The sequence below is a fragment of the Mesoplodon mirus genome, assembly GCF_964341445.2.
Source record: "Mesoplodon mirus genome assembly, chromosome: 13".
Classification (NCBI taxonomy): Eukaryota; Metazoa; Chordata; class Mammalia; order Artiodactyla; family Ziphiidae; genus Mesoplodon; species Mesoplodon mirus.
The window spans coordinates 69,313,946-69,337,834 of record NC_138989.1 but is presented as its reverse complement, the minus strand read 5'-3'; the positions used below and the strand labels follow the sequence as shown (position 1 = coordinate 69,337,834).

The 23,889-nt window shown below is 36.5% G+C and overlaps 1 protein-coding gene across 1 annotated transcript in view; it reads right to left on the bottom strand.

The window, feature by feature from the left end:
• DCC (DCC netrin 1 receptor) overlaps positions 1-23,889 on the bottom strand; it is a gene marked incomplete at its 5' end in the record, with an annotated part of 1,195,962 nt that overhangs the window by 118,407 nt on the left and 1,053,666 nt on the right. Inside the window, 3 exons of the mRNA XM_082640204.1 lie at positions 3,347-3,379; positions 6,888-7,082; positions 21,257-21,364. Coding sequence (XP_082496330.1) covers positions 3,347-3,379; positions 6,888-7,082; positions 21,257-21,364 — 336 coding nt within the window. The remainder of the gene's footprint in view (positions 1-3,346; positions 3,380-6,887; positions 7,083-21,256; positions 21,365-23,889) is intronic.

Genomic DNA, 23,889 nt, shown 5'->3' with positions numbered 1-23,889 from the left:
TATTCACAGTTGGGGAAAGAAAGGTTGATATTGGGAAAATATACACCCACTTTAGATACAGAAACTTTATAAATATATGTCAAAAGTGTGTGTGTGTGTGGTTGTGTATGTATATACGTAGCATATAGTGATGGAGACACTTGGTGGTTCAAAACAGGTTTTGCAAGATGCTTGTCTGGGTTTGAATCATGGCCTTGCTACTTCCTAGATGTGTGTCTACAGGCAAATCACTTAAACTCTTTGAGCTTCAGCTTCTGTATAACTAAAACAGAGACAATAATAGCAACTCTTTCACAGTATTGTTATGAGGATTAAATGAGTTAACACAAGTTAAGTTCTTAGAACAGTGACTGATGGTGAGAGCTCCATAAGGATTAATTCTACCATTACACACGCCCACCCAGACACAGACAAATTTACAGGGTTTTTACCAAAATATGGAAAATAAAAAAGGAAAAGTGTCTAAAGCAGAGGATTTCTCTATCTTTTCCACTCACTTCACATAACCCATATAATTTCCCTACCTTGCCTGACCCTCCAAAAGAGTAAATCTGTGGTTAATCTCTAAAATCCCATGATTACTTTAAAACTTATTGGCCACTTGTGCCTACAAGAGACTAGAGAAATAAGTAAGATGTGGAACAATAGATAAGCAAATGCTAGATATAATCAATTTACACTTACGTAAAGGGGAAAAGGAGTCCTATATATATCATCTATTATTTTCATACTAGTACTACTATTACTCAGAAGAAAATATTTTCCCCAAATCACACGTGATTCAAATATAATTGACTTTTTGTTTTCACATTTATGTTCTTCAGGGCAGATATTAGATTCCAACGAAAAGTAATCGTGACAAGAGACCACAGAGATACTTTTTAAAAACAATCAAAACTTTTCTCACTTCCTCTCATATAAGTTAAACTCAATCTCCTGCTTTTCTATTTAGGATCCATCTTTGCAAGGTTAACTCTGACCCAGGGTGCTAAATTTTCTCTCTGAGCAAATTTTCTCTCAACAGAAATTCAGTGCTTGCCATAAATGTAACAGTGGGACCATTCTGCGTGGGAAGGGGGTAAATTGGGGTAACAGAGAGCACAATAATGCATATTCCACTGATTTGCTATGTGCTGAGAGCGGGAGCATTCAGAGCAGCTTTTTTCTATTATTTTCACCATTCTTAGAGAGATCTTTAAACTGGGTTATTTTTTGTGCACTTGGTCATCAACTCAGATGACTGCTTTTGTTTACAAAGAGTTTTGAACTGCCAACAAATTTTATATGCTTTCTTGTAAAAATGTAAAGATCTTACCTGTAATCACTAAATTACATGTTGTCACTCCCTCTTAATTTTACAAGTAATTTGAGTTTGATGTAAAATCTAGAACCTATCAATTTGACCAACTCTACACCAGCGGTGATTGAATATGGGACCGAGTAGTATAATATGTGACAGAATCTTTTTAAGTAATGTTGAAAGAACAATTTCCCGAGTATATTAACATACTCAGGCACTGGCAATAATTCTTGGGAATTCCTTTTGTTCCCAGTAATTGATCTGATTTCACTGTCAACATGAAAATCTGAGTAAAATCCATGGAGAGTGTGTGACTGGAGAGACTGTACAAAATATATTTCTTGGTAGCTGAAAATATTATTAAGCAAAACAGTTAACTTAAAAAGTAATAGCAAAAAACAGTTAAAAGGAATCCAGAAACAACTGGAAACCCACTTATTGAGAAGCTTGGGCATGCTGTCACCCAAACGTCTAATAATGTAACTTTTTATCTGGTTCAGTTACTTAAAAAAAATGTTTGTGTGTTTTCTTTCTCTCTATGCATATTTTTTCTAAATATAATTTCAAAAATTGGGAGTTATCTGCCTGTGGAATTTCCAAATTCACTTCAGTTAAGGAAACTATGTGATGTTGTTTTAATTATTTTTGAAATGAAATAATACATTCTGCTAATTACCTATTCCAGCTTGAATTTGTCTAGCACTAATATTTAATTTACCTAAGTGAATACACACTAACTGCCAATTATTTATCATTAGTAGTTTTACAAATATTACTGTTCAGTAGATACTGGCCTTATGAAAATATTTTAAGTATAAGCAAGCAGGAACAGCTAGGTGATTAACGGAAACATGAACCCTGTGTGGACATTTATTTCTGTGTATTACATCATTTCTATTACTCCCTGTGTGAAGCTCTAGCCATGTTCTCTTAAGCAGAGAAATGGTATATGGACCCAGAAATAAACTTGAACACAGGATCATTAAAGATAATACTACTCATGTAGACAACCTGCTACTGGTAGTGAAACTTAACATTCAGATGCTTAGTATTTGTCAATAGTTGGAAAGTATTCTTGTTGAAAAGCACGTTTTCCTGAAATCTACAACAGGAGGCCTTATGAGACATGATGCTGACCAGGAGTTTCTGTTGACAGGTGCCCAAAGCAGGCAACAACGATACAAGCTGTGGACTCTGAACCAATACTCATGACACTGACTATAACCAGCATTTCCAAACACTCCCTTCTTTGAAGAATATAACATCCTGAAAAAATAAAACTCATAAACTATTCTTTTTCTCCTTTAGCATTCTACTAATTAACCTTAGTGGTAAAAGAATGGAATCCTAATAGATCAGTCTACAAATCATGGTACTAAATTCCTATCTACCTGAGAGTTGATAGATAACTCTGATTTACCTCCATTTTCCTTTGTGTAAAACCATCCCTGTTTCTCTACACAAATCGGCTTTTAGCAAATGAATGGAAGGAGGATAAAATACTGCAAGTCAAACTGGCACCTGATTCATGAAATGAAAGCTTTCTGGCTTCAAAATGAACAAAAGTAATGCCCTAAAATAAAGTTGACCTAACTTTGTTTTTATGTACTAAAAGAAGCTCATTGTAGAGGAAAAGCACACATGATTTATGAGTTTTCTCTGTCGAGCTATAGAACTTTAATCCAGAGTTCATGAAAGGGTGCAAGAGCAGCTTGAAAATTATGCTGAGCTTAATTATACTTAATGTGAATTATTCAGAAGTGCAGACAGAGACTAAAAATTTATTTCATACAAAGAAGCTTGACATTTTAATTGGTCCTTCAGAATGGAGACAAAACAATTTCCTCTCAAGAAAATTCACATCCTCCCTATCAGAGCCGAAACCTCAGCCAAGCAGAACTTCATTAATAGGATTAATTATCACACTGGTGTCTGCTTCATCAGGTGTATGGCCCAGGTGAAAAGAGGAATAGAAAATAATGACTGACATTTCTAACAGATAAGATTGATTCAGGGAGGGAAAAATGACAGATTAAACCACCATACCTTGGTCATTAGCCATTTTGTCAGGGTGTTCCACTGTGGGGAAAGAGAAATATTATTAGATTTTGGTAGTTTCCATCAAGAAAGCTGACATTTCAAATCAACAGTTTTGTTAGCGAGTTCTCATATCAAGGCCAATGCCCTATTGAAAAAAAATTGCTAAGGAATTCGGTCAATGTGATTATTTTGATTAAATTAGTCATAGAAAGAAATGGAAAATAATTGTTTTGCTGTATAAATGTGTTCTAAAAGTGTTATTTGTAACATTCCTCTAAACATAAACTCAAAATGATCATCATGCAAGTTTAATTAATGATACAATTTACAGCAAAAAAAGTGCATGTCATTACCAAGTAATTATCACCCATATATTTTAAACAAGTTAAGGAAGCTATTTTCTTGTATTCATTTTAAATTTTTCAACAAGAAAACGTTACCAATTCTCACATGAATAGGGTAAAATAATAAAATATTGTAAAGTTTAATCTAAATTCTTTGATTTTAAACCTTGTGAAGAAAAGTCTTGAATTGTTCACAACTTATCTATAGATAAAGATGAAGCATTTGTGAAACATTACCTAGTTACATTTCATGCTCTCACAAAACGAATAACCAGTTTCCTTTCAATTGCTCATTTGGAGTGAAATCTGATTTAGACATGAAGTCCTAAAAACCTGGATAGATGAAGATTGGCTCACTTTTCTCCTGCCTCCCCCACCCCACCCCACCCGCTTCTACTCTGTCATTAAGGGATGTCATGCAGGTTGAGGCTGAATGCTTTCTTTGTGTATGCATTCTTGGCAAATTTTCGGATTAGCTGTTACCAAATCTAGCTTTCGAATAGCTCAGTCACCAGGATTCAAAAGTCTACTATTGGGGCTTCCCTGGTGGCGCAGTGGTTGAGAGCCTGCCTGCCGATGCAGGGGACACGGGTTCGTGCCCCGGTCCAGGAAGATCCCACATGCCACGGAGCGGCTAGGCCCGGCTAGGCCCGTGAGCCATGGCCACTGAGCCTGCGCATCCGGAGCCTGTGCTCTGCAACGGGAGAGGCCACACAGTGAGAGGTCTGCAAAAAAAAAAAAAAAAAAAAAAAAAAAGTCTACTATTTATTAGCATACTTTTCCTAGGAGAATTGAGAAATGACTATCTAGTTATTCTAAGCCTCTTCTTTAGTATGTCCAAGCAAATGGGTAAAAATGTCAATCAGATACCTGTTTCTAATTTTTCGGCTGCTTGCCATCATGTTTTATTAAGTTTTTGGCCAGATATATGGGCATAATGTGGTAACATGTTTAAGAGCCAAGTATCTTTTAAAATAACACCCATCAGATGTTAAATATACATCTTTAAATATCAGCTATAGAACATCTGAATTATTTTCAATGGCTAAATAATAGAGGCTCTTGAAATCATTCATCCTCCAGAAAAATAATACTGTGCTGTAAAATGGAAAGAACTTATATGCAGATCATCATGAGGTAGTTACATTCTTGGGTCTTAGTATTTTTCTGTATAAACATATAATTGTCCTTAAATTGAGCAGTAATTTTTACACTTGCAAGCATGTAAAGTTTTTCTAGTAATCATACCACAAGATATATTTTTCATGTTGCTACCCTGTCTCCTTAAAAAAAAAAAAATAATTTTGTTTGAGATTTTCTTTCTTGCCATATCAAAATTTCTTTTAATATATAAGGACAATAGTTCCTGAAAGGAAATATTTAAAGTTGGCAATAGTATGCCATCCACATAATACAATGCTTTTTAATTTTTATTCCCTTACATAAAAAGGCTAAAGTGTTTCCTTATATTTTGAATAGAGCCCACATACATGAAATCAGTACAAAATTCCAAAAGGGTTGTAAATGAAAAAAAGTCAAGTTAAAAATGTCCGCTTTGAGCTGATGGCAGAAAATGTAATAATGTATCTTTCTTTGACATGCTGGCTTTCAGCATAAAAAGATAACTTTTAATTAGTTAATTAATTTTATCTTTTTTTCATTTCCAATTTTTTTCCAATTATTTAAGAAATAATTGACATACATCACTGTACAAGTTTAAGATACACAGCATGATGATTTTATTTACATATATTGGGAAATGATGACCACAACAGTTTTAGTTAACATCTGTCATCTCATATAGGTACAGTAAAAAGAAAGGAAAAAATTTTCTTCATGATAATTCTTGGGATCTACTCTCTTAACAACTTTCCTGTATATCATTCAGCAGTGTTAACTACAGTTATCATGTGTTTATTACATCCCTAGTACTTATTTATCTTATAATTGAACGTTTGTACCTTTTGATTACCTTCCTCAAATTCTTCCTCTCATCACCTCCTACCTTTGGTAACCATAAATCTGATCTTTTTCTATGAGTTTGGTGTTTGTTTGTTTGTTTAGGTCCCATATATAAGTGAGATCATATAGTATTTGTCTTTCTCTCTCTGACTTATTTCACTTAGCATAACACCTTCAAGGTCCATCCATATTGTCACAAACGGTAGGATTTCCCTGTTTTTTGTTTGTTTGTTTTTTGCGGTACGCGGGCCTCTCACTGTTGTGGCCTTCCTGTTGCGGAGCACAGGCTCCGGACATGCAGGCTCAGTGGCCCTGGCTCAGGGGCCCAGCCGCTCCGTGGCATGTGGGATCTTCCCGGACCGGGGCATGAACCTGTGTCCCCTGCATCGGCAGGTGGACTCCCAACCACTGTGCCACCAGGGAAGCCCAGGATTTCCCTGTTTTTTTTATGGCTGAATAATATTCCATTATGTACGTATAATTATGTATAACTTTATTATATATATATATAATGGAATAGATATACATATATCACAACTTCTTTATCCATCTGTGGACATTTACACTCTTTCCATGTCTTGGCTGTTGCATATAATACTGCTCTGAACATTGGGATGCAGATATCTTATAGGGTTAGTGTTTTTGTTTCCTTTGGATATATTCCCAGAAGTGGAATTGCTAGATAATATGATATTTTTTTTTTTTTTTTTTTTTTGCTGTACGCGGGCCTCTCACTGCTGTGGCCTCTCCCGCTGCGGAGCACAGGCTCCGGACACACAGGCTCCGCGGCCATGGCTCGTGGGCCCAGCCGCTCCGCGGCATGTGGGATCCTCCGGGATCGGGGCACGAACCCGTGTCCCCTGCATCGGCAGGCGGACTCTCAACCACTGCGCCACCAGGGAAGCCCCTGATATTTCTATTTTTAATTTTTTGAGGAACCTCTATACTGTTTTCCATAGTGGCTGCACCAACTTACATTCCCCAAACAGTGCACGAGGGTTCCCTTTTCTCCACAGCCAAGCCAACATTTGTTGTGTCTTGTCTTTTGGATGATGTCCATTCTAACAGGCTTGAGGTGATATCTCATTCTGGTTTTAATTTGCATTTTAATTTCTTTTGAATGTCCACTGTAGTCACGTGCCAACAGAGATGGTTTAAGGCAATTCCTAACACAGACTCCAAAACTGTTTTATAACAACTCCATAGGAAAAAACCCCAAAATGACAGGAAATGATTCAAACCTTTCAGAGTCCTGAAAAGGATGGGATCAGAGAGGGGCCCCACTCCTTTCACATTCCGTGCTTGAATTCGAAAGTAATACATAGTGTCAAGGTTGAGATCCATGATTTGATGTGTAAGCCGATCACCACTGATTGTTTCCATAACCCAGTCATCAATTGGAATGTTCTTGTCCAAGGTATAAAACAAGATGTAAGCTGCATGAATAAATGAACACAACTTTGATTACTGTACTGACTACATGCTATACTTCTGCTTCCAAACATCTGTGTGTCCCAAGTACAATTTTCAAGGATTATCATATATCCACAATCTATAAAGCGCAGTATTCAGTTTGGCAGGTAATGATTTTTTTTTGTATTGCAAAGCTTAGAAAAAGAATCGCTTCAATGCACAAAATCTAAAAGTGGAGTAAGCCATTAGAAATAAAAATATCTGCCATATTTAAAAAATGCAAGGTTTCTGCTGCCTATAAATCCTGATTATTGGTTTGCGCTTTATGATGAAAAACATAAAAGACAGATAACAAGTCTGTATCATTTTCACTGTATCCAATAATGAAGATAAGTAATGTTTATTTTGGCTAGTGTTTAAATAATAAAAATACATTGAAAAGTATAAAATGCCCTATATTTTTAAAGTGTTATAAAAATAAATGATCTTATTTGATTACTGTAATAACTCTGTGACGCTGGCAGGGGTACTGTTGCTGTCTTTTCATAGATGATGAAGCTGAGCATGACCCAAGCTAAGTGATAAAAGGGCTAGGATAACATCTCTGCTACCATACCAAACATCCAACACTATTTCCCCCCACCCATCCCACCTAGGCAAAAATAAACAAAAAAAGAAAGAAAAAGTATTTCTGGATAACTGTAGGTTGTCTAGTTAGTATCTCAAATATTAAAAAATCCATCATTTGATAGTATCATTCATCCTCTGTGTTAGGGGATGAGTAATTGTAGTGTATTCAGTGGTGTATTCAGTGGTGATAGTCTAATATGCACCCAAACAGATCCAGGTATCCCTGTAAAATATTCATATTCTAACATTATATTTAGCTAATATTTAAGCTAGCTTTTACTTAAAAGCATTAATTCATCACTTTATATTACACTACATATTATATCAGATGATAGTGTAATATAAACTGTAAAATAACTCATTGCAGGTGTCTTCGCTACATGAATGTGGTGTCAGCCTCTATTTCTATCAAATTTCTGCAATGGTATCCGCATCAGATAGGCCGCAAATGTCCCTAGGTCTATTCTTATGCATTGAATACATTCTTTGTAAATAATACTTTTAAAAAAGAATTGTCTTCCTCTGATTCCCCTAGTCCTTCCTTCTGAGTCCCGCTTGTCCCATCCGGACTGGGGACCTTCACACATAGATATTTCAGTGGTCATGTCACAGGTTCTTTGACTCAGATTCAGTTGCCTTCCAAAATAACCATGCGTATTACCTACATCTCAGTACAACTCTTACTCCACGAGGACTGATTTCCATACTATCCTTATTCCTACTTCCCTCTTAACTCCTCACACCTCTCCACCTCTCCTTACTTTCTCCATCCAACTCCTACCTGGCCATCCAGGTCTAGTTTAAGCTACATCTAACATATGAAACATTCCCCTATAATGAGCTCTCCTTTCTGTACACTGTAACCCACTTCAATAAAGTATAAGAGTACTTATATGATTTTGTATCATTTTCACTTAATCCCATAGTGATTTACAGAATTATGCCTGGGTTTGGAAGGTGCATTATAGACAGTGAACTGGATATTTTTTCCTTGTGATTCTGTAGGATTAAGCAATGCCACTAACTCCAACACCCAGAAGTCCATTTGTCTTAAATTCAGATCAATGCTGAAAACTTGTATCTATTTTGCTTTGGCTTTCACCTTTTCCCAACTACATTGTTTCTCAAATCTGCCTAATTATAAGTATTACCTGGGGACTAGGTATAAGTTACAAAACACAGAGCCCAAGAAAGGGCATTTTGATTCAATAGGCATGGCGGACAAGTCTTGGATAGCCCCCCAATTATCCCTGCCTCCTGGCAGTTACAGCTTTGTGTAGTCTTTTCTCTCTGAGTGTACATGGGACCTAAGTCTTGCTTTTAACCAACAGAATATGGCAAATGTGATGGACTGTCACCTCCATGGATTATGTTACATAAGTTATAACTTCTGTCTTGCTAGCAGACTCTATAGACTCTCTCCTTTGTTGGCTTTGATGAAATAAGTTGCCAGATGGAGAAGACCATGTGGCAAGGAACTAAGGCTGGGCTCTGATCAACAGCCAGTAAGGAACTGAGTCCTGCCAACAACTACATAAACTTAGAAGCAAATATTTTCCCAGGTAAGCCTCAAATGAGATATCAGCTGAAGCTAACACCTTGATTGCCAGCTTGTAAGAGACCCTAAAGCAGATTACCCAGCTAAGTTGTGCTTGGATTCCTGACTGACAGAAACAGTGAGATAGCAAATGTGTGTTATTTTAAGCTGCTAAATTTGTGGTGATATTGTTACACAGCAGTAGCTAATAGGTTAATGGCAACCCCAGTAAACTGCACACCAGTTGATTTCTGTGTTCAAGTAAAGTCAGGAAGCACTGCTTTAGCTGATGATGTGAATTCTGCAGATTTTGTGGTATATTTGTTGAGATGTTGATGCCACAAATATGAATAGGTGAGATGTGGAGAGCTCAGGGGAAGATAAAAGACTAATCAAGATAAAGAAGTCTACAAAATTTATAAAGGTTATATGGCTCCTCCCTCTGGCTGATATTAAAACTGGAAGACTATAATTCAAAAGGGATTATAAAATATCATTGGATAAAGGAGTTGTTTCTTACTCATAGATGTCCATTCTTTGATAACTCAGCCCCTGAGATCAACATCAGTACAACCTCCTAATATTCTCTGAGCCAGAAAAGTCTCCATTCTTGTACCCAAAGAACCATATCTACTGAAAAGAAGACCCTGGCACTAGTAATATTGTTCTAGCTTTTATTATGTGCATGTCTTATCTCTTCAAAAGAATAAAAATATTCCTTTAGTTCAGGAGCTATATCTTATATTACTTCTTATTCTTCAAAGAAAACTAATAAAATAGTCTTCACACAATAGGTATTGAAACTCACTTATTGAATAAAATCCCCTAGCCTATAAGTATATAAGTTTTAAATTCATGACATTTAATGAAATTGTTGAAGTTTTCATGGGCTGTTGTAAGTACATGATGAACTTGAAAGTTTGCATAATTGTGTTCCCATCTCAAGTCAGCTACACTTATTCCTGATTTTCTCCATTTACCAAATGAGAATATAGTATTTGCCTTCATGTATTTTTTTCTATGTGAAGAGTATTCACTGAAGCATTTAAAAGTGACAGTTCTGGCATCAGGTAAGTAAAGTTGAAAGTGCAGGTTCTGACTCCAAATTGTATTTGAGCAATTTACTGAAATGTATTTTAAAAAGCCTGTCATTGGCTGTAAATTTGAAAACTGAGTTGGAGAATAGAAACAAGAGTACATCACTCAAAACTCTAAAATCTAGCCTTAGAAAAACCATACAACTTCATTTGGATATGTGAGTTTGGCATGTTTTGAGGCTACTAAATCCATTGTTGAAGTCTCACCTTATAGATTTCCATTTAACCACATAGATTGGGACACATTTATAGGTTTCTCACTATCGTTCTGTATCTATATGTTCATTCCTCTGGGTCCAATTCCCTGTCATTCTCCATCCTTTCATCTCACATTTTTTCCACTTTATTTTGATCTCTTACCCACCACCTTGGCCAAATAATAAAGTATCAGTATTATATTCTGTCATAGGTTGTAAGACCTTTTGGGATTATTAATTTACCTGAGCATTCCTACATTGAAATACCATTTGTGTAAATACTTATAAAATGTAGCATCATACATCTTTCATTTTGACGCTACTTATACAAATAGGTAGTTGTAGTTCCAGAAGCAAAGTGTCAGAAAGTAGTCACCTCCACCTCTCTTATCTCTTCTGTCCTTTTCCATACTTCCTCCCACTCATTGGTGATTCCCTTCCATGGATCAGGTAGGTGGATAAGTACTGGGAAGACCGAGATACATGATGTGGCCCCTCCCAGCAAGGAGCTCAGCCCAGTGAGGGCTTCTCATCTTTAAAGAACTGATTCTGATAATCGTATATATAGGTAGATATATAAAAAAGGAGGACCTGTTTTCTCCTTTTTTTTGTGGTCAAAAATTATAGGTTATGGATTCAGGGAGGCCTGACCTCAAATCATAGTGCTATCATTTACTAGCTTTGCAACCCTGAGAGACTTGACTAACCCAAGTATGTCTTACTTTTCTTATCTGAAAACAAGTTGCTGTGAGATAATGTATTTTAAAAACTTAATATATGAGTGTATTTCTATTACATTATCTTTTACGTAGTAACTACCTAGTAAATGCTAAGGCTTTTATTTATATTGATAAAGCTTAAGAAATATCTTGTTTAGAAGCTGTAACTATAGTTTCAAGTCAAACAATATATATTTAATATCAATTTAATGATTATTCTGCTCAACAAATGTTTATTATCTATTAAGTGTCAAAGATATTGTTACTGGGGAGAAAGCATTGAACAAAATCTGAACCCTGTTCTCCTGCTGCTTTCAGCCTTGTACTATAAGCATTTAGATTTTCTCTTATGATAATATGGAAAGGGGATGGACAGGAAGAAGTCAAGATGACTAAGTTTCCAACTTTTGCTGCTGGGTGAACTGCGGAGGCTTCTAAAAAGATGAGAGTAAGTATGTTTAGACACATGACTCCAGTGTGGGTGCCCAGCTGGGTTCACAATCCCAATGGGCTAACAACCTATACCAGAATATAATAGTGCATTGTTTGGCCATTTGTGGTGGGTGATAGAGCAAAAAATGGAAGAATGGGAGAGAGGGGGATTGGGGAATAGAACGAGGTGACACTAAGACAGACAAGTGGAAATGTACAATATGAGGTAGGATGTGTGTATTTAGAATTCCTTGGAGGGAAACATAGATTCCAGAGACATAAGATCATGTTCACTGAAGTCCTGGCTATAGTGCAGATACTTTTTCAGAGAAAGTAATGAAGGGAATGAAAAGATCTGCATCCTGGGAAGTAACACTTATGGAACAGGTGGAAGAAAAGTATGCTTAGGAGACTGAGAAGTTATAGCCTGGAAGTGGGAAGAAAAGTGGTTAGGTGATTTTACAAAAGTCAAGAGAGAGGAGAATTTCAAGGAAGAGTAATTGGACTAGAGTATCGAATGACACGGAAAAAGAGTGTAAAACCTTAGTCATTATATGGTATTGATAAGGAAACAATCTGTGAGGCTCTAACTCTTTTATCTGCACAAGTCCCTGATCTCAAATAATGTTAGATGTTGCATTTATTTAGATCAGTGTTTCACAAATCTAATTGTACATTAAAATCACTTGGGGAGCTTTTATAAAGTACCACTCTTAATCCCTCCTCAGATAAATTAAATCATAAATCAATTGAGCATCATTGATTTGGACCAGTAGAATACTGATAAGAAGAGAAAAACGCAGTGTAGTAGTTAAGACTAGGAACCTGAGCTTTCCATCCCAGTTCTGCTACTTCTTCATTATTTGACTTTGGGAAAGTTATTTACACTGGAAGGCCCCCAACTCTTTATTTCAAAATGAAATAATAGGAATATATGATCGCTTATAAGACAAAAGTGCTTAGCAGAATGCCAAGCATGTAGTAAATGCTTAATTCATTTTGAACCATTTTCTTCTGAAAATGTCAGTCTAAATTCCTAAGATGCCAGTATATAATCAAGGAATTTAGGCACTGGAATTACCTGGATCTCCTCTTTCATCCTGTTTTTTGTTTAATCTTTTTGAAAAATATACACACACACACACACACACACATATATATATATACATTTATAAATATATATATTTATAAATTGATGATCTGGTTCTGTTCAGAGTACAATAGTGAACCCTTCTCCTAGAATGAATTTCAACTGGGAATAATAATCACTGAATTATTTCAGTGCTCACGGGGTATCAGGGACTTTTCTCAGTCCTTTATTGTAACAATTCTACAAAATAAGTTCTAAAGTAAGACTCAGGGAGGTTAAATAACTTGCTCAGGTATCTCCGTCAGAAGCTTGGGTTCATAACCACCCTGTTCTCCTGCGGTGCACATACAGGGATTTAGGAAAACAAAGAAATACAAAAGTAAGATGGGAGTACATCCCTCCACATAGGCACACGTGTGCTCTGACACACTGGAAAATAACTCACATCTTCCGTTGTCCTTTCACAAGAAACTGAGTGTGGAAAATCTGGGCTCTCAGCCTAATGGTCTGATATTTTGAATATTTTATCATCCTACTTTTTGAAGTGATTTGAATGAAAGAATCAAAATATGTATAGAACAGAAGTTGTTTTAAGTGTTGTTTAAAGTTGTTTCAAGGGTTTTTAGTGTTTGCTCCCTATTGAATTGAGTCAAAATATCTCAACTTGATAATCACAACTTGGTTTTAATAAATGAAGCAGTGTTTAAAGGTGAAAAGTATTTCATCCCATACTTTTACTACGCCATTGTACAAGAATGGATTTTTAGTATTGAGAACTATGGAACGTACACCTGTAAATAAAATGTGTGGACACAATTTCTTATACATGCACTGTGACATTGGCAGACAGAATTTTATTGCTCAGATTAATTGGCATTTCCTAATATGGGACGGACTTCCACTTTTTCCAATTGAAAAGCAAAATTAAGCTTGTTTTTCAGAGTTGAAAACACATTCTGGGGCCCTGAACCAAGATGGCGGAGTAGAAGGACGTGCTTTCACTCCCTCTTGTGAGAACACCAGAATCACAACTAGCTCCTGGACAATCATCGACAGGAAGACACTTGAACTCACAAAAAAGATACCTTACATCCAAAGAAAAAGGAGAAGCCACAATGAGATGGTAGGAGGGGTGCAATCACAGTAAAATCAAATCCCATAACTGCTGGGTGGGTGACTCACAGATTGGAGAACACTTATACTACAGAAGTCCACCCACTGGAGTGAAGGTTCTGAGCCCCACGTCAAGCTTCCCAACCTGGGGATCCAGCAAGAGGAGGAGGAATTCCTAGAGAATCAGACTTTGAAGGCTAGTGGGATTCGACTGCAGGACTGGGGGAAACAGAGACTCCACTCTTGGAACACACAAAGTAGTGTGCACATCGGGACCCAGGGGAAGGAACAGTGACCCAAGGGGAGACTGAAGCAGACCTGGTTCAGTGTTGCAGGGTCTCCTGCAGAGCAGGGGGGAGGCTGTGGCTCACGGTGGGGACAAGGACACTGGCAACAGAAGTTCTGGGAAGTACACCTTAGTGTGATCCTTCCCAGAGTCTGTCATTAGCCCCAACAAAGAGCCCAGGTAGGCTCCAGGGTTGGGTTGTCTCAGGGAAAACAACCAACAGGGAGGGAACCCAGACCCACCCATTAACAGTCAAGTGGATTAAAGTTTTACTGAGCTCTGCCCACCAGAGCAAAAGTCAGCTCTACCCACCACCAGTCCCTCCCATCAGGAAACTTGCACAAGCCTCTTAGATACTCTCATCCAACAGAGGGCAGACAGCAGAAGCAAGAAGAACTACAATCCTGCAGCCTGTGGAACAAAAACCACATTCACTGAAAGATAGACAGGATGAAAAGGCAGAGGGCTATGTACCAGATGAAAGAACAAGATAAAACCCCAGAAAAACAACTAAATGAAGTGGAGATAGGCAACCTTCCAGAAAAAGAATTCAGAATAATGATAGTGAAGATGATCCAGGACCTCGGAAAAAGAATGCAGGCAAATATCGAGAAGATGCAAGAAATGTTTAAAAAAGACCTAGAAGAATTAAAGAACAAACAAACAGAGATGAACAATACAATAACTGAAATGAAAACTATACTAGAAGGAATCAATACCAGAATAACTGAGGCAGAAGAACAGATAAGTGACCTGGAAGACAGAATGGTGGAATTCCTGCTGCAGAACAGAATAAAGAAAAAAGAATGAAAAGAAATGAAGACAGCCTAGGAGACCTCTGGGACAACATTAAATGCAACAACATTCGTATTATAGGGGTCCCAGAAGGTGAATAGAGAGAGAAAGGACCAGAGAAAATATTTGAAGGATTATAGTCAAAAACTTCCATAACATGGGAAAGGAAATAGCCACCCAAGTCCAGGAAGCACAGCGAGTCCCATACAGGACAAACCCAAGGAGAAACACGCTGAGACACATAGTAATCAAATTGGCAAAAATTAAAGACAAAGAAAAATTATCGAAAGCACCAAGGGAAAAATGGCAAATAATATACAAGGGAACTCCCATAAGATTAACAGCTGATTTCTCAACAGAAACGCTACAAGCCAGAAGAGAGTGTCATGATATACTTAAAGTGATGAAAGGGAAGAACCTACAACCAAGATTACTCTACCCGGCAAGGATCTCATTCAGATTCAATGGAGAAATCAAAAGATTTACAGACAAGCAAAAGCTAAGAGAATTCAGCACCACCAAACGAGCTCTGCAACAAATGCTAAAGGAACTTCTCTAAGTGGAAAACACAAGAGAAGAAAAGGACCTACAAAAACAAACCCAAAACAATTAAGAAAATGGTCGTAGGAACATACATATCAATAATTACCTTAAATGTGAATGGATTAAATACTCCAACCAGAAGACACAGGCTTGCTGAATGGATACAAAAACGAGACCCATATAATATGCTGTCTAAAAGAGACCCACTTCAGACCTAGGGACACATAAAGACCGAAAGTGAAGGGATGGAAAAAGATATTCCATGCAAATGGAAATCAAAAGAAAGCTGGAGTAGCAATACTCATATCAGATAAAATAGACTTTTAAATAAAGAATGTTACAAGAGACAAGGAAGGACACTACATGATGATCAAGGGATCAATCAAAGAAGAAGATTTAACAATTATAAATATATATGCACCCAACAGAGAAGCCCCTCAATACATAAGGCAACTGCTAACAGCTATAAAAGACGAAATTGACAGTAACACAATAATAGTGGGGGATGTTAACACCTCACTTACACCAATGGAAAGATCATCCAAAATGAAAATAAATAAGGAAACAGAAGCTTTAAATGACACAATAGACCAGATAGATTTAAATGATATTTATACGACATTCCATCCAAAACCAGCAGATTACACTTTCTTCTCAAGTGTGCATGGAACATTCTTCAGGATAGATCACATCTTGGGTCACAAATCAAGCCTCAGTAAATTTAAGAAAAATGAAATCATATCAAGCATCTTTTCTGACCACAACATTATGAGATTAGAAATGAATAACAGGGAAAAAAATGTAAAAAACACAAACACATGGAGGCTAAACAATGTGATCCTAAATAACCAAGAGATCACTGAAGAAATCAAAGAGGAAATCAAAAAATACCTAGAGACAAATGACAATGAAAACACGATGATCCAAAACCTATGGGAGGCAGCAAAAGCAGTTCTAAGAGGGAAGTTTATAGCTACATAAACCTACCTCAAGAAACAAGAAAAATCCCAAATAAACAATCTAACCTTATACCTAAAGAAACTAGAGAAAGAAGAATGAACAAAACCCAAAGTTAGCAGAAGGAAAGACATCATAAAGATCAGAGCAGAAATAAATGAAATAGAAACAAAGAAAACAATAGCAAAAGTCAATAAAAGTAAAAGTTGGTTCTTTGAGAGGACAAACAAAATTGATAAAACATTAGACAGACTCATCAAGAAAAAGAGGGAGAGGACTCAAATCAATAAAATTAGAAATGAAAAAGGAGAAGTTACAACAGACACCGCGCAAATACAAAGCATCCTAAGAGACTACTACAAGCAACTCTATGCCAATAAAATGGACAACCCGGAAGAAATGGATAAATTCTTAGAAAGGTATAACCTTCCAAGACTGAACCAGGAAGAAATAGAAAATATGAACAGACCAATCACAAGTAATGCAATTGAAACTGTGATTAAAAATCTCCCAACAAACAGAAGTCCAGGACCAGATGGCTTCACAGGTGAATTCTATCAAACATTTTGAGAAGAGCTAACACCCATCCTTCTCAAACTCTTCCAAAAAATTACAGAGAAAGGAACACTCCCAAGCTCATTCTATGAGGCCACCATCACCCTGATACCAAAACCAGACAAAGTTACTACAAAAAAAGAAAATTACAGGCCAATATCACTGATAAATATAGATGCAAAAATCCTCAACAAAATACTAGCAAACAGAATCCAACACCACATTAAAAGGATCATACACCATGATCAAGTGGGATTTATTCCAGTGATGCAAGCATTCTTCAATATGTGCAAATCAATCAATGTGATACACCATATTAACAAATTGAAGAATAAAAACCATATGATCATCTCAATAGATGCAAAGAAAACTTTTGACAAAATTCAACAATAATTTATGATAAAAACTCTCCAGAAAGTGGGCATAGAGGTAACCTACCTCAACATAATAAAGGCCAAATATGACAAACCCACAGCAAACATCATTGTCAATGGTGAAAAACTGAAAGCATTTCCTCTAAGATCAGGAAAAGACAAGGATGTCCAATCTCACCACTCTTATTCAACATAGTTTTGGAAGTCCTAGCCATGGCAATCAGAGAAGAAAAAGAAATAAAAGGAATACAAATTGGAAAAGAAGAAGTAAAACTGTCACTTTTGCAGATGACATGACACTATACATAGAGAATCCTAAAGATGCCACCAGAAAACTACTAGAGCTAATCAATGAATTTGGTAAAGTTGCAGGATACAAAATTAATGCACAGAAATCTCTTGCATTCCTATACACTAATGATGAAAACTCTGAAAGAGAAATTAAGGAAACTCTCCCATTTACCATTGCAACAAAAAGAATAAAATACCTAGGAATAAACCTACCTAGGGAGACAAAAGACCTGTATGCAGAAAACTATAAGACACTGATGAAAGAAATTAAAGATGGTACCAACAGATGGAGAGATTTACTGTGTTCTTGGATTGGAAGAAGTAATATTGTGAAAATGAGTATACTACCCAAAGCAATCTACAGATTCAATGCAATCCCTATCAAATTGCCAGTGGCTTTTTTTTTTTTTTTTTTGGCGGTACGCGGGCCTCTCACTGTTGTGGCCTCTCCCATTGCGGAGCACAGGCTCCGGACGCGCAGGCTCAGCGGCCATGGCTCACGGGCCCAGCCGCTCTGCGGCATGTGGGATCTTCCCAGACCAGGGCCGAACCCGCGTCCCCTGCATCGGCAGGCGGACTCCCAACCACTGCGCCACCAGGGAAGCCCCGCCAGTGGCATTTTTTATGGAATTAGAAGAAGAACTCTTAAAATTTGTATGGAGACACAAAAGACCCCGAATAGCCAAAGCAGCCTTGAGGGAAAAAAAACGGAGCTGGAGTAATCAGACTCCCTGACTTCAGACTATACTACAAAGCTACACTAATCAAGACAGTATTGTACTGGCAGAAAAACAGAAACACAGATCAATGGAACAAGATAGAAAGCCCAGAGATACACACTCGCACCTGTGGTCAACTAATCTATGACAAAGGAGGCAAAGATATACAATGGAGAAAAGACAGTCTCTTCCATCAGTGGTGCTGGGAAAACTGGACAGCTACATGTAAAAGAATGAAATTAGAACACTCCCTAATACCGTACACAAAAATAAACTCAAAATGGATTAGAGACCTAAATGTAAGACTGGACACTATAAAACTCTTAGAGGAAAACATAGGAGCAACACTCTTTGACATAAATCACAGCAAGATCTTTTTTGATCTACCTCCTAGAGTAATGGAAATAAAAACAAAAATAAACAAATGGGATTAATGAACCTTCAAAGCTTTTGCACAGCAAAGGAAACCATAAACAAGACAAAAAGACAACCCTCAGAATGGGAGAAAATATTTGCAAATGAATCAATGGACAAAGGATTAATCTCTAAAATATGTAAACAGCTCATGCAGCTCAATATTAAAAAAACAAACAACCCAATCCAAAAATGGGCAGAAGACTTAAATAGACATTTCCCCAAAGAAGACATACAGATAGATGGCCAAGAAGCACATGAAAAGCTGCTCAACATCACTAATTATTAGAGAAATGCAAATCAAAACTACAATGAGGTATCACCTCATACCAGTTAGAATGGGCATCATCAGAAAGTCTACAAACAACAAATGCTGGAGAGGGTGTGGAGAAAAGGGAACCCTCTTGCACTGTTGGTGGGAATGTAAGTTGATACAGCCACTATGGAGAACAGTATGGAGGTTCCTTAAAAAACTAGAAATAGAATTACCATGTGATGCAGCAATCCCACTACTGGGCATATACCCAGAGAAAACCATAATTCAAAAAGACACATGCACCCCCATGGTCATTGCAGCACTATTTACAATAGCCAGCTCATGGAAGCAACCTAAATGCCCGACAACAGACAAATGGATAAAGAAGATGTGGTACATATATACAATGGAATATTACTCAGCCACATAAAGGAACGAAATTAGGTCATTTGTTGAGACGTGGATGCATCTAGAGACTGTCATACAGAGTGAAGTAAGTCAGAAAAAAACAAATATTGTATATTAACGCATATATGTGGAACCTGGAAAATAGTACCGATGATCTGGTTTGCGGGGCCGAAATTGAGACACAGATGTAGAGAACAAATGTATGGACACCAAGGGGGGGAAGTCGCATGGGGTGTGTGTGTGATGAATTGGGCGATTGGGATTGACATGTATAAAATTGATGACTAATAAGGACATGCTCTATAAAAAATTAAATTAAAAAAATTTTGAAAAAGAAAACATTGTATTGTTCACATAGACCATGTGATGACATTTATTTAAATAAATTGGAAAATTGGGTAGTATATGACTTATTTTATCCTTTACCCCAAAATATATTTTTTTCTATCAGAACTTGTTTTTATTTAGACCATTTCTATTCTGTTTTCTTCTTCTTAAACTTATGATCTGTTGATTTACCATATGCTTATAAATATCTGTTTATAACATAATAAAAGTCATCATGTAAACAAATCAAAATCTACAAAAGTACTGAAACAGAACCAATGAAAATAGATCATAACACATAAGGGGAAGAAACAATTAGAATGAGCCACCCTCGGTTTTAAAAAGCCTGGCAGAGTGACAAATGAGTGTATAAGACTTGGGGGAGATTTTATGTCTCTACTCTTTTTCCATATTTGTCAGCTCAAATGGAAATTCTGTTTGTTATTGCGGTAACAGCAATTTATTAGAGAAAAGTAGTCTTCAACTTAAATTTAAACCACATTTGGAATTTTCACATTATCTTTTCATTTTGTAAAATTCAAAAAGTAACTCACATAAAGTAAGTGTGGCATCTGAACTGTTATTTCCAAGCTTATCTCTGTATCACAGAATGACTGAATTGCTTTGTTAATTTATAATAATGCTATGCACTTCTGGTATGCAAAAAAAAAGAAGAAACAGGAGTGACACTTACATGTGCCTAACCCAATGGTTCAAGTTAATTAGACTATAATGCGCACATTTTTAGTTATACAATATTCCTCATAATAATTATATGCTATGGAGACATGTATTAAAAGCCTAAAGTGATCATTTAAATGCAAAATCTCTGATAGAACTCCATTATATTTTTCATACTAAATTAACAGTACAGGCTTCTAATGGATGCTTTAATTAGGCATTGATGTTATCAGAAATATTTAGCAAAATAAAATCTTTCACTGTGAAATATTCATTAAGTTCAATTTCCGTCAGTCAATATCAAGTGTTTTCTGAGCCTTATGATTTAAGTAAGAAGCTAAAAGCTAAGTGAGAAACTAAAAATCCTCAGACAAACCTCCTTTCTAGGTTGCCTATAAAAATACACAGTCATTAAGTGTCTTTTGTATTTTATAACTGCCAAACAACTGGCTTCTTTTTACTCATTTAGGCTCAGAGGCATTCCACTACAATGTCATCCTAATGCTGCACAGAATCAAAAGCAAAAGGTCTATACTAATTGCAATGCACATCTTTCAGGAAGCAACACAAATGAAATGTGGTTGTGTGTGCATTTATAGGCTCCATTAGAAGAATTCCAAGGTCAGAGGGGGCAAGAAGAGACAATCAGAAAGGGTCAGGAGTCAACTGAGATACTGGGACAGAAAACTAATACATAAAAGGCATGAGCAGTGCACAGTAGGTAAGCAATCACAGGACAAGCGGAGCAGCACAGGAAATAAAGCTGAGGTGCCTACCGGTAATTTTTCCATTGGCTTCCAAGGGAGGCTGCCAGCTCACAATGACAGTGCGAGGCTTCCCTTCTCGAGTAATGACTGTCAAATCCTTGGGAGCAGAGGTCGGGGCTGTGAGATGAAACAGAAACATGGCCTTGTCATTGGATGTGAAAGAAAACAGACATTTATGGGACTTCTAATCATGATGTTGACACTCAGAATCTATCACGCAGTATATCATGCTTATTTTACCACGCACAATTTATTTTAGATATTTGAATTAAACAAGCAAACAAAGATACAGAAATTAATGTTTTTCCATGGAAGTTAACTGACTTTCAAAGGTGTGAATATAGAGAGGAGAACAGAATATGTGTGAATGTAGAGAAAAGTATAACTGGTATTTTCAAGTGAGCGATGCACTAAAAATGTAAGAACCATTATAAGAACAACAAAAAATGGACACATACTTAGTGAGATTGATGGCTACGTGTCTCCAAGAGACAAAATTCTGTTACAACTGTAGGATTTATATATAAATGAAAATTCACCTAATTTTATTTTTCCTTAAAAAACAAAAAAAAAATAAAAAATAAAGAATTTACATGCAGGTCACAATATCTTGCTTAGGTAACATACTAGGTATCTCCCAACAAGAAGGCAAAAAAGTATTTGAAAACAGAGGAAATAGAATCTATGAGGGTCTTAGTATCAACCTGGTAGGAAGTAAAGATGGCAAGAAATGCTGTCTTGCTTAGAGCTACTTTTCCCACATGTTGTTTGAGGGAAACAGAATTTGTCACCCCAAAATATGCCTCTTTGGCATAAGAATTAAGCTGATTATTTTTAAGAAACAACAGACAGAGGAAAAGTTCTGAAAACTGAGTAGAAGTTACTCTTTCGTAAAAGGAAAATTTATACGTTTATAAGGGTATCTCCCTCTTTGTGCCAGGAAGAGGAGGATGACAAGGAGGCAGTGACTTAAATGTACGTAACAACCACGCCCTTGTTTATTGTGATTTGCCTGAAAACTTCCCATTACTGACTTCCCACCCTCAAACACCTTTTGTCTTTAGCTGGAGATGGTATTGAAAGTGGTGGCCATTTTAGGGAATTACTGTTTTCCTGGGTATCTCTCATATATACAAGAGGTATACTTATTGTCAAACTTCTGTTTGTTTTTCTCCTGTTAATCTGTTTCTTATTACAGGGGGCCTCAACCAAGAACCTGGAAGGATAAAAGGATTTTTTCTTCCCCTAAATTGTCTCAACAAAAATTTAAATATACTTCAAAGGCGGCAGCAAACTGGCCAAGCTCGTCCAGTATCTTTCAGGCTTCCTTTGACCTGCTTTCTCACTTGCTATGCTTTGAAATGCAGTCAGTTTTCCTTCTAGGCAGCTCACAATGCCCAAGTCTACTACCCATAGTCTTTTTCAATTACCCCAAATTTGACATAGGCAATGTCAGAATGTCTTTAAGTTCCAAGCTTGGGTTCTGGAAGGATTTCCTGATCTCTGCACAGGAGTATTTGTATATTACAAATAGGTAAAACTTGGTCCTAATTCTGAATTCCTCTTCACTCTTATAATTTGCTTCGGCTCTTCTGTTGACTGTAACAGTGCAGAATCCGAGCATTATCAACACTCTATTTCTAGCTTCTCTTCCTAAGAGAATTCCAAATAGAGGGACATCAAACATTCCCATCTATCATACCATTTGATTTCCAATGCCCAGATTCTCCAAGCCACTAGGATACCAGGTTAACCAAAGTTGCACCAAATTGTAATATCCTGACAAAGTACTTAATATACTTAACTTTTTTTTTTAAAGAGGGAGGAGGAGAAGGAAGAAGGAAAAGCAGAAGGAAGAGAAGGATGAGAAGAAAAGGTCTAGTGTAGTAGATCCTTGAGTAAAGAGACTGTATAGTAAACATAGTTTAATATACATATTTTAATGAAAAGAAAGAAAGGACATTATTGCAAAAAGGATTTGTAATAGCAAAATACCAGAGAGGCAATGTTACTTTAAAGATGGGTTAGTTTTATAAAGATCTCATTCAAGATATTTTCTAAGCCACAGATAGGAAGGTAATATATAGCCACAAATTAGAATATTATACCAAACATAATAAGAAATTTTCCAATTTTGTAAGTAATTAAAGATCTGTCTTTCTAACTAGTCGGAATAGTCTGTTTCTTCTTAACTGTGTTAAAATTAAAATTGATGCTTATTTAGCAAACAAATGATGATGATTAGATTGCTTCACTGACTATGTTGACATTCAAAAAATATAAAATGACTCCAGCTTTAGCAAAATAATACATTGAAGAGCTGGTTATTTTTCAAAAACAAAAAAACAAAACAAAACAAAAACCCGAAAACAACCTAATGACTAATCTATTTCAGGTGCTTAACAAATTTTTCTTTTTCCTCAAGCCATATGACTGTTGGTAAATAGAGATTCTGGTATTGGAATCAATGTCTTAGTTATTTAGGATTATCATATGAACTGTATACTACTCCCTCATATTTATTTATTTATTTATTAAAAAAAAATTTTGGATATTTATAGTGGCCCTAACAAGTTCAGTGATCCCCTAAATCAAGCAGAAGGTCTTCAGTCTGCTCTTCTTCAATCTCGTGGGTTCTCCTG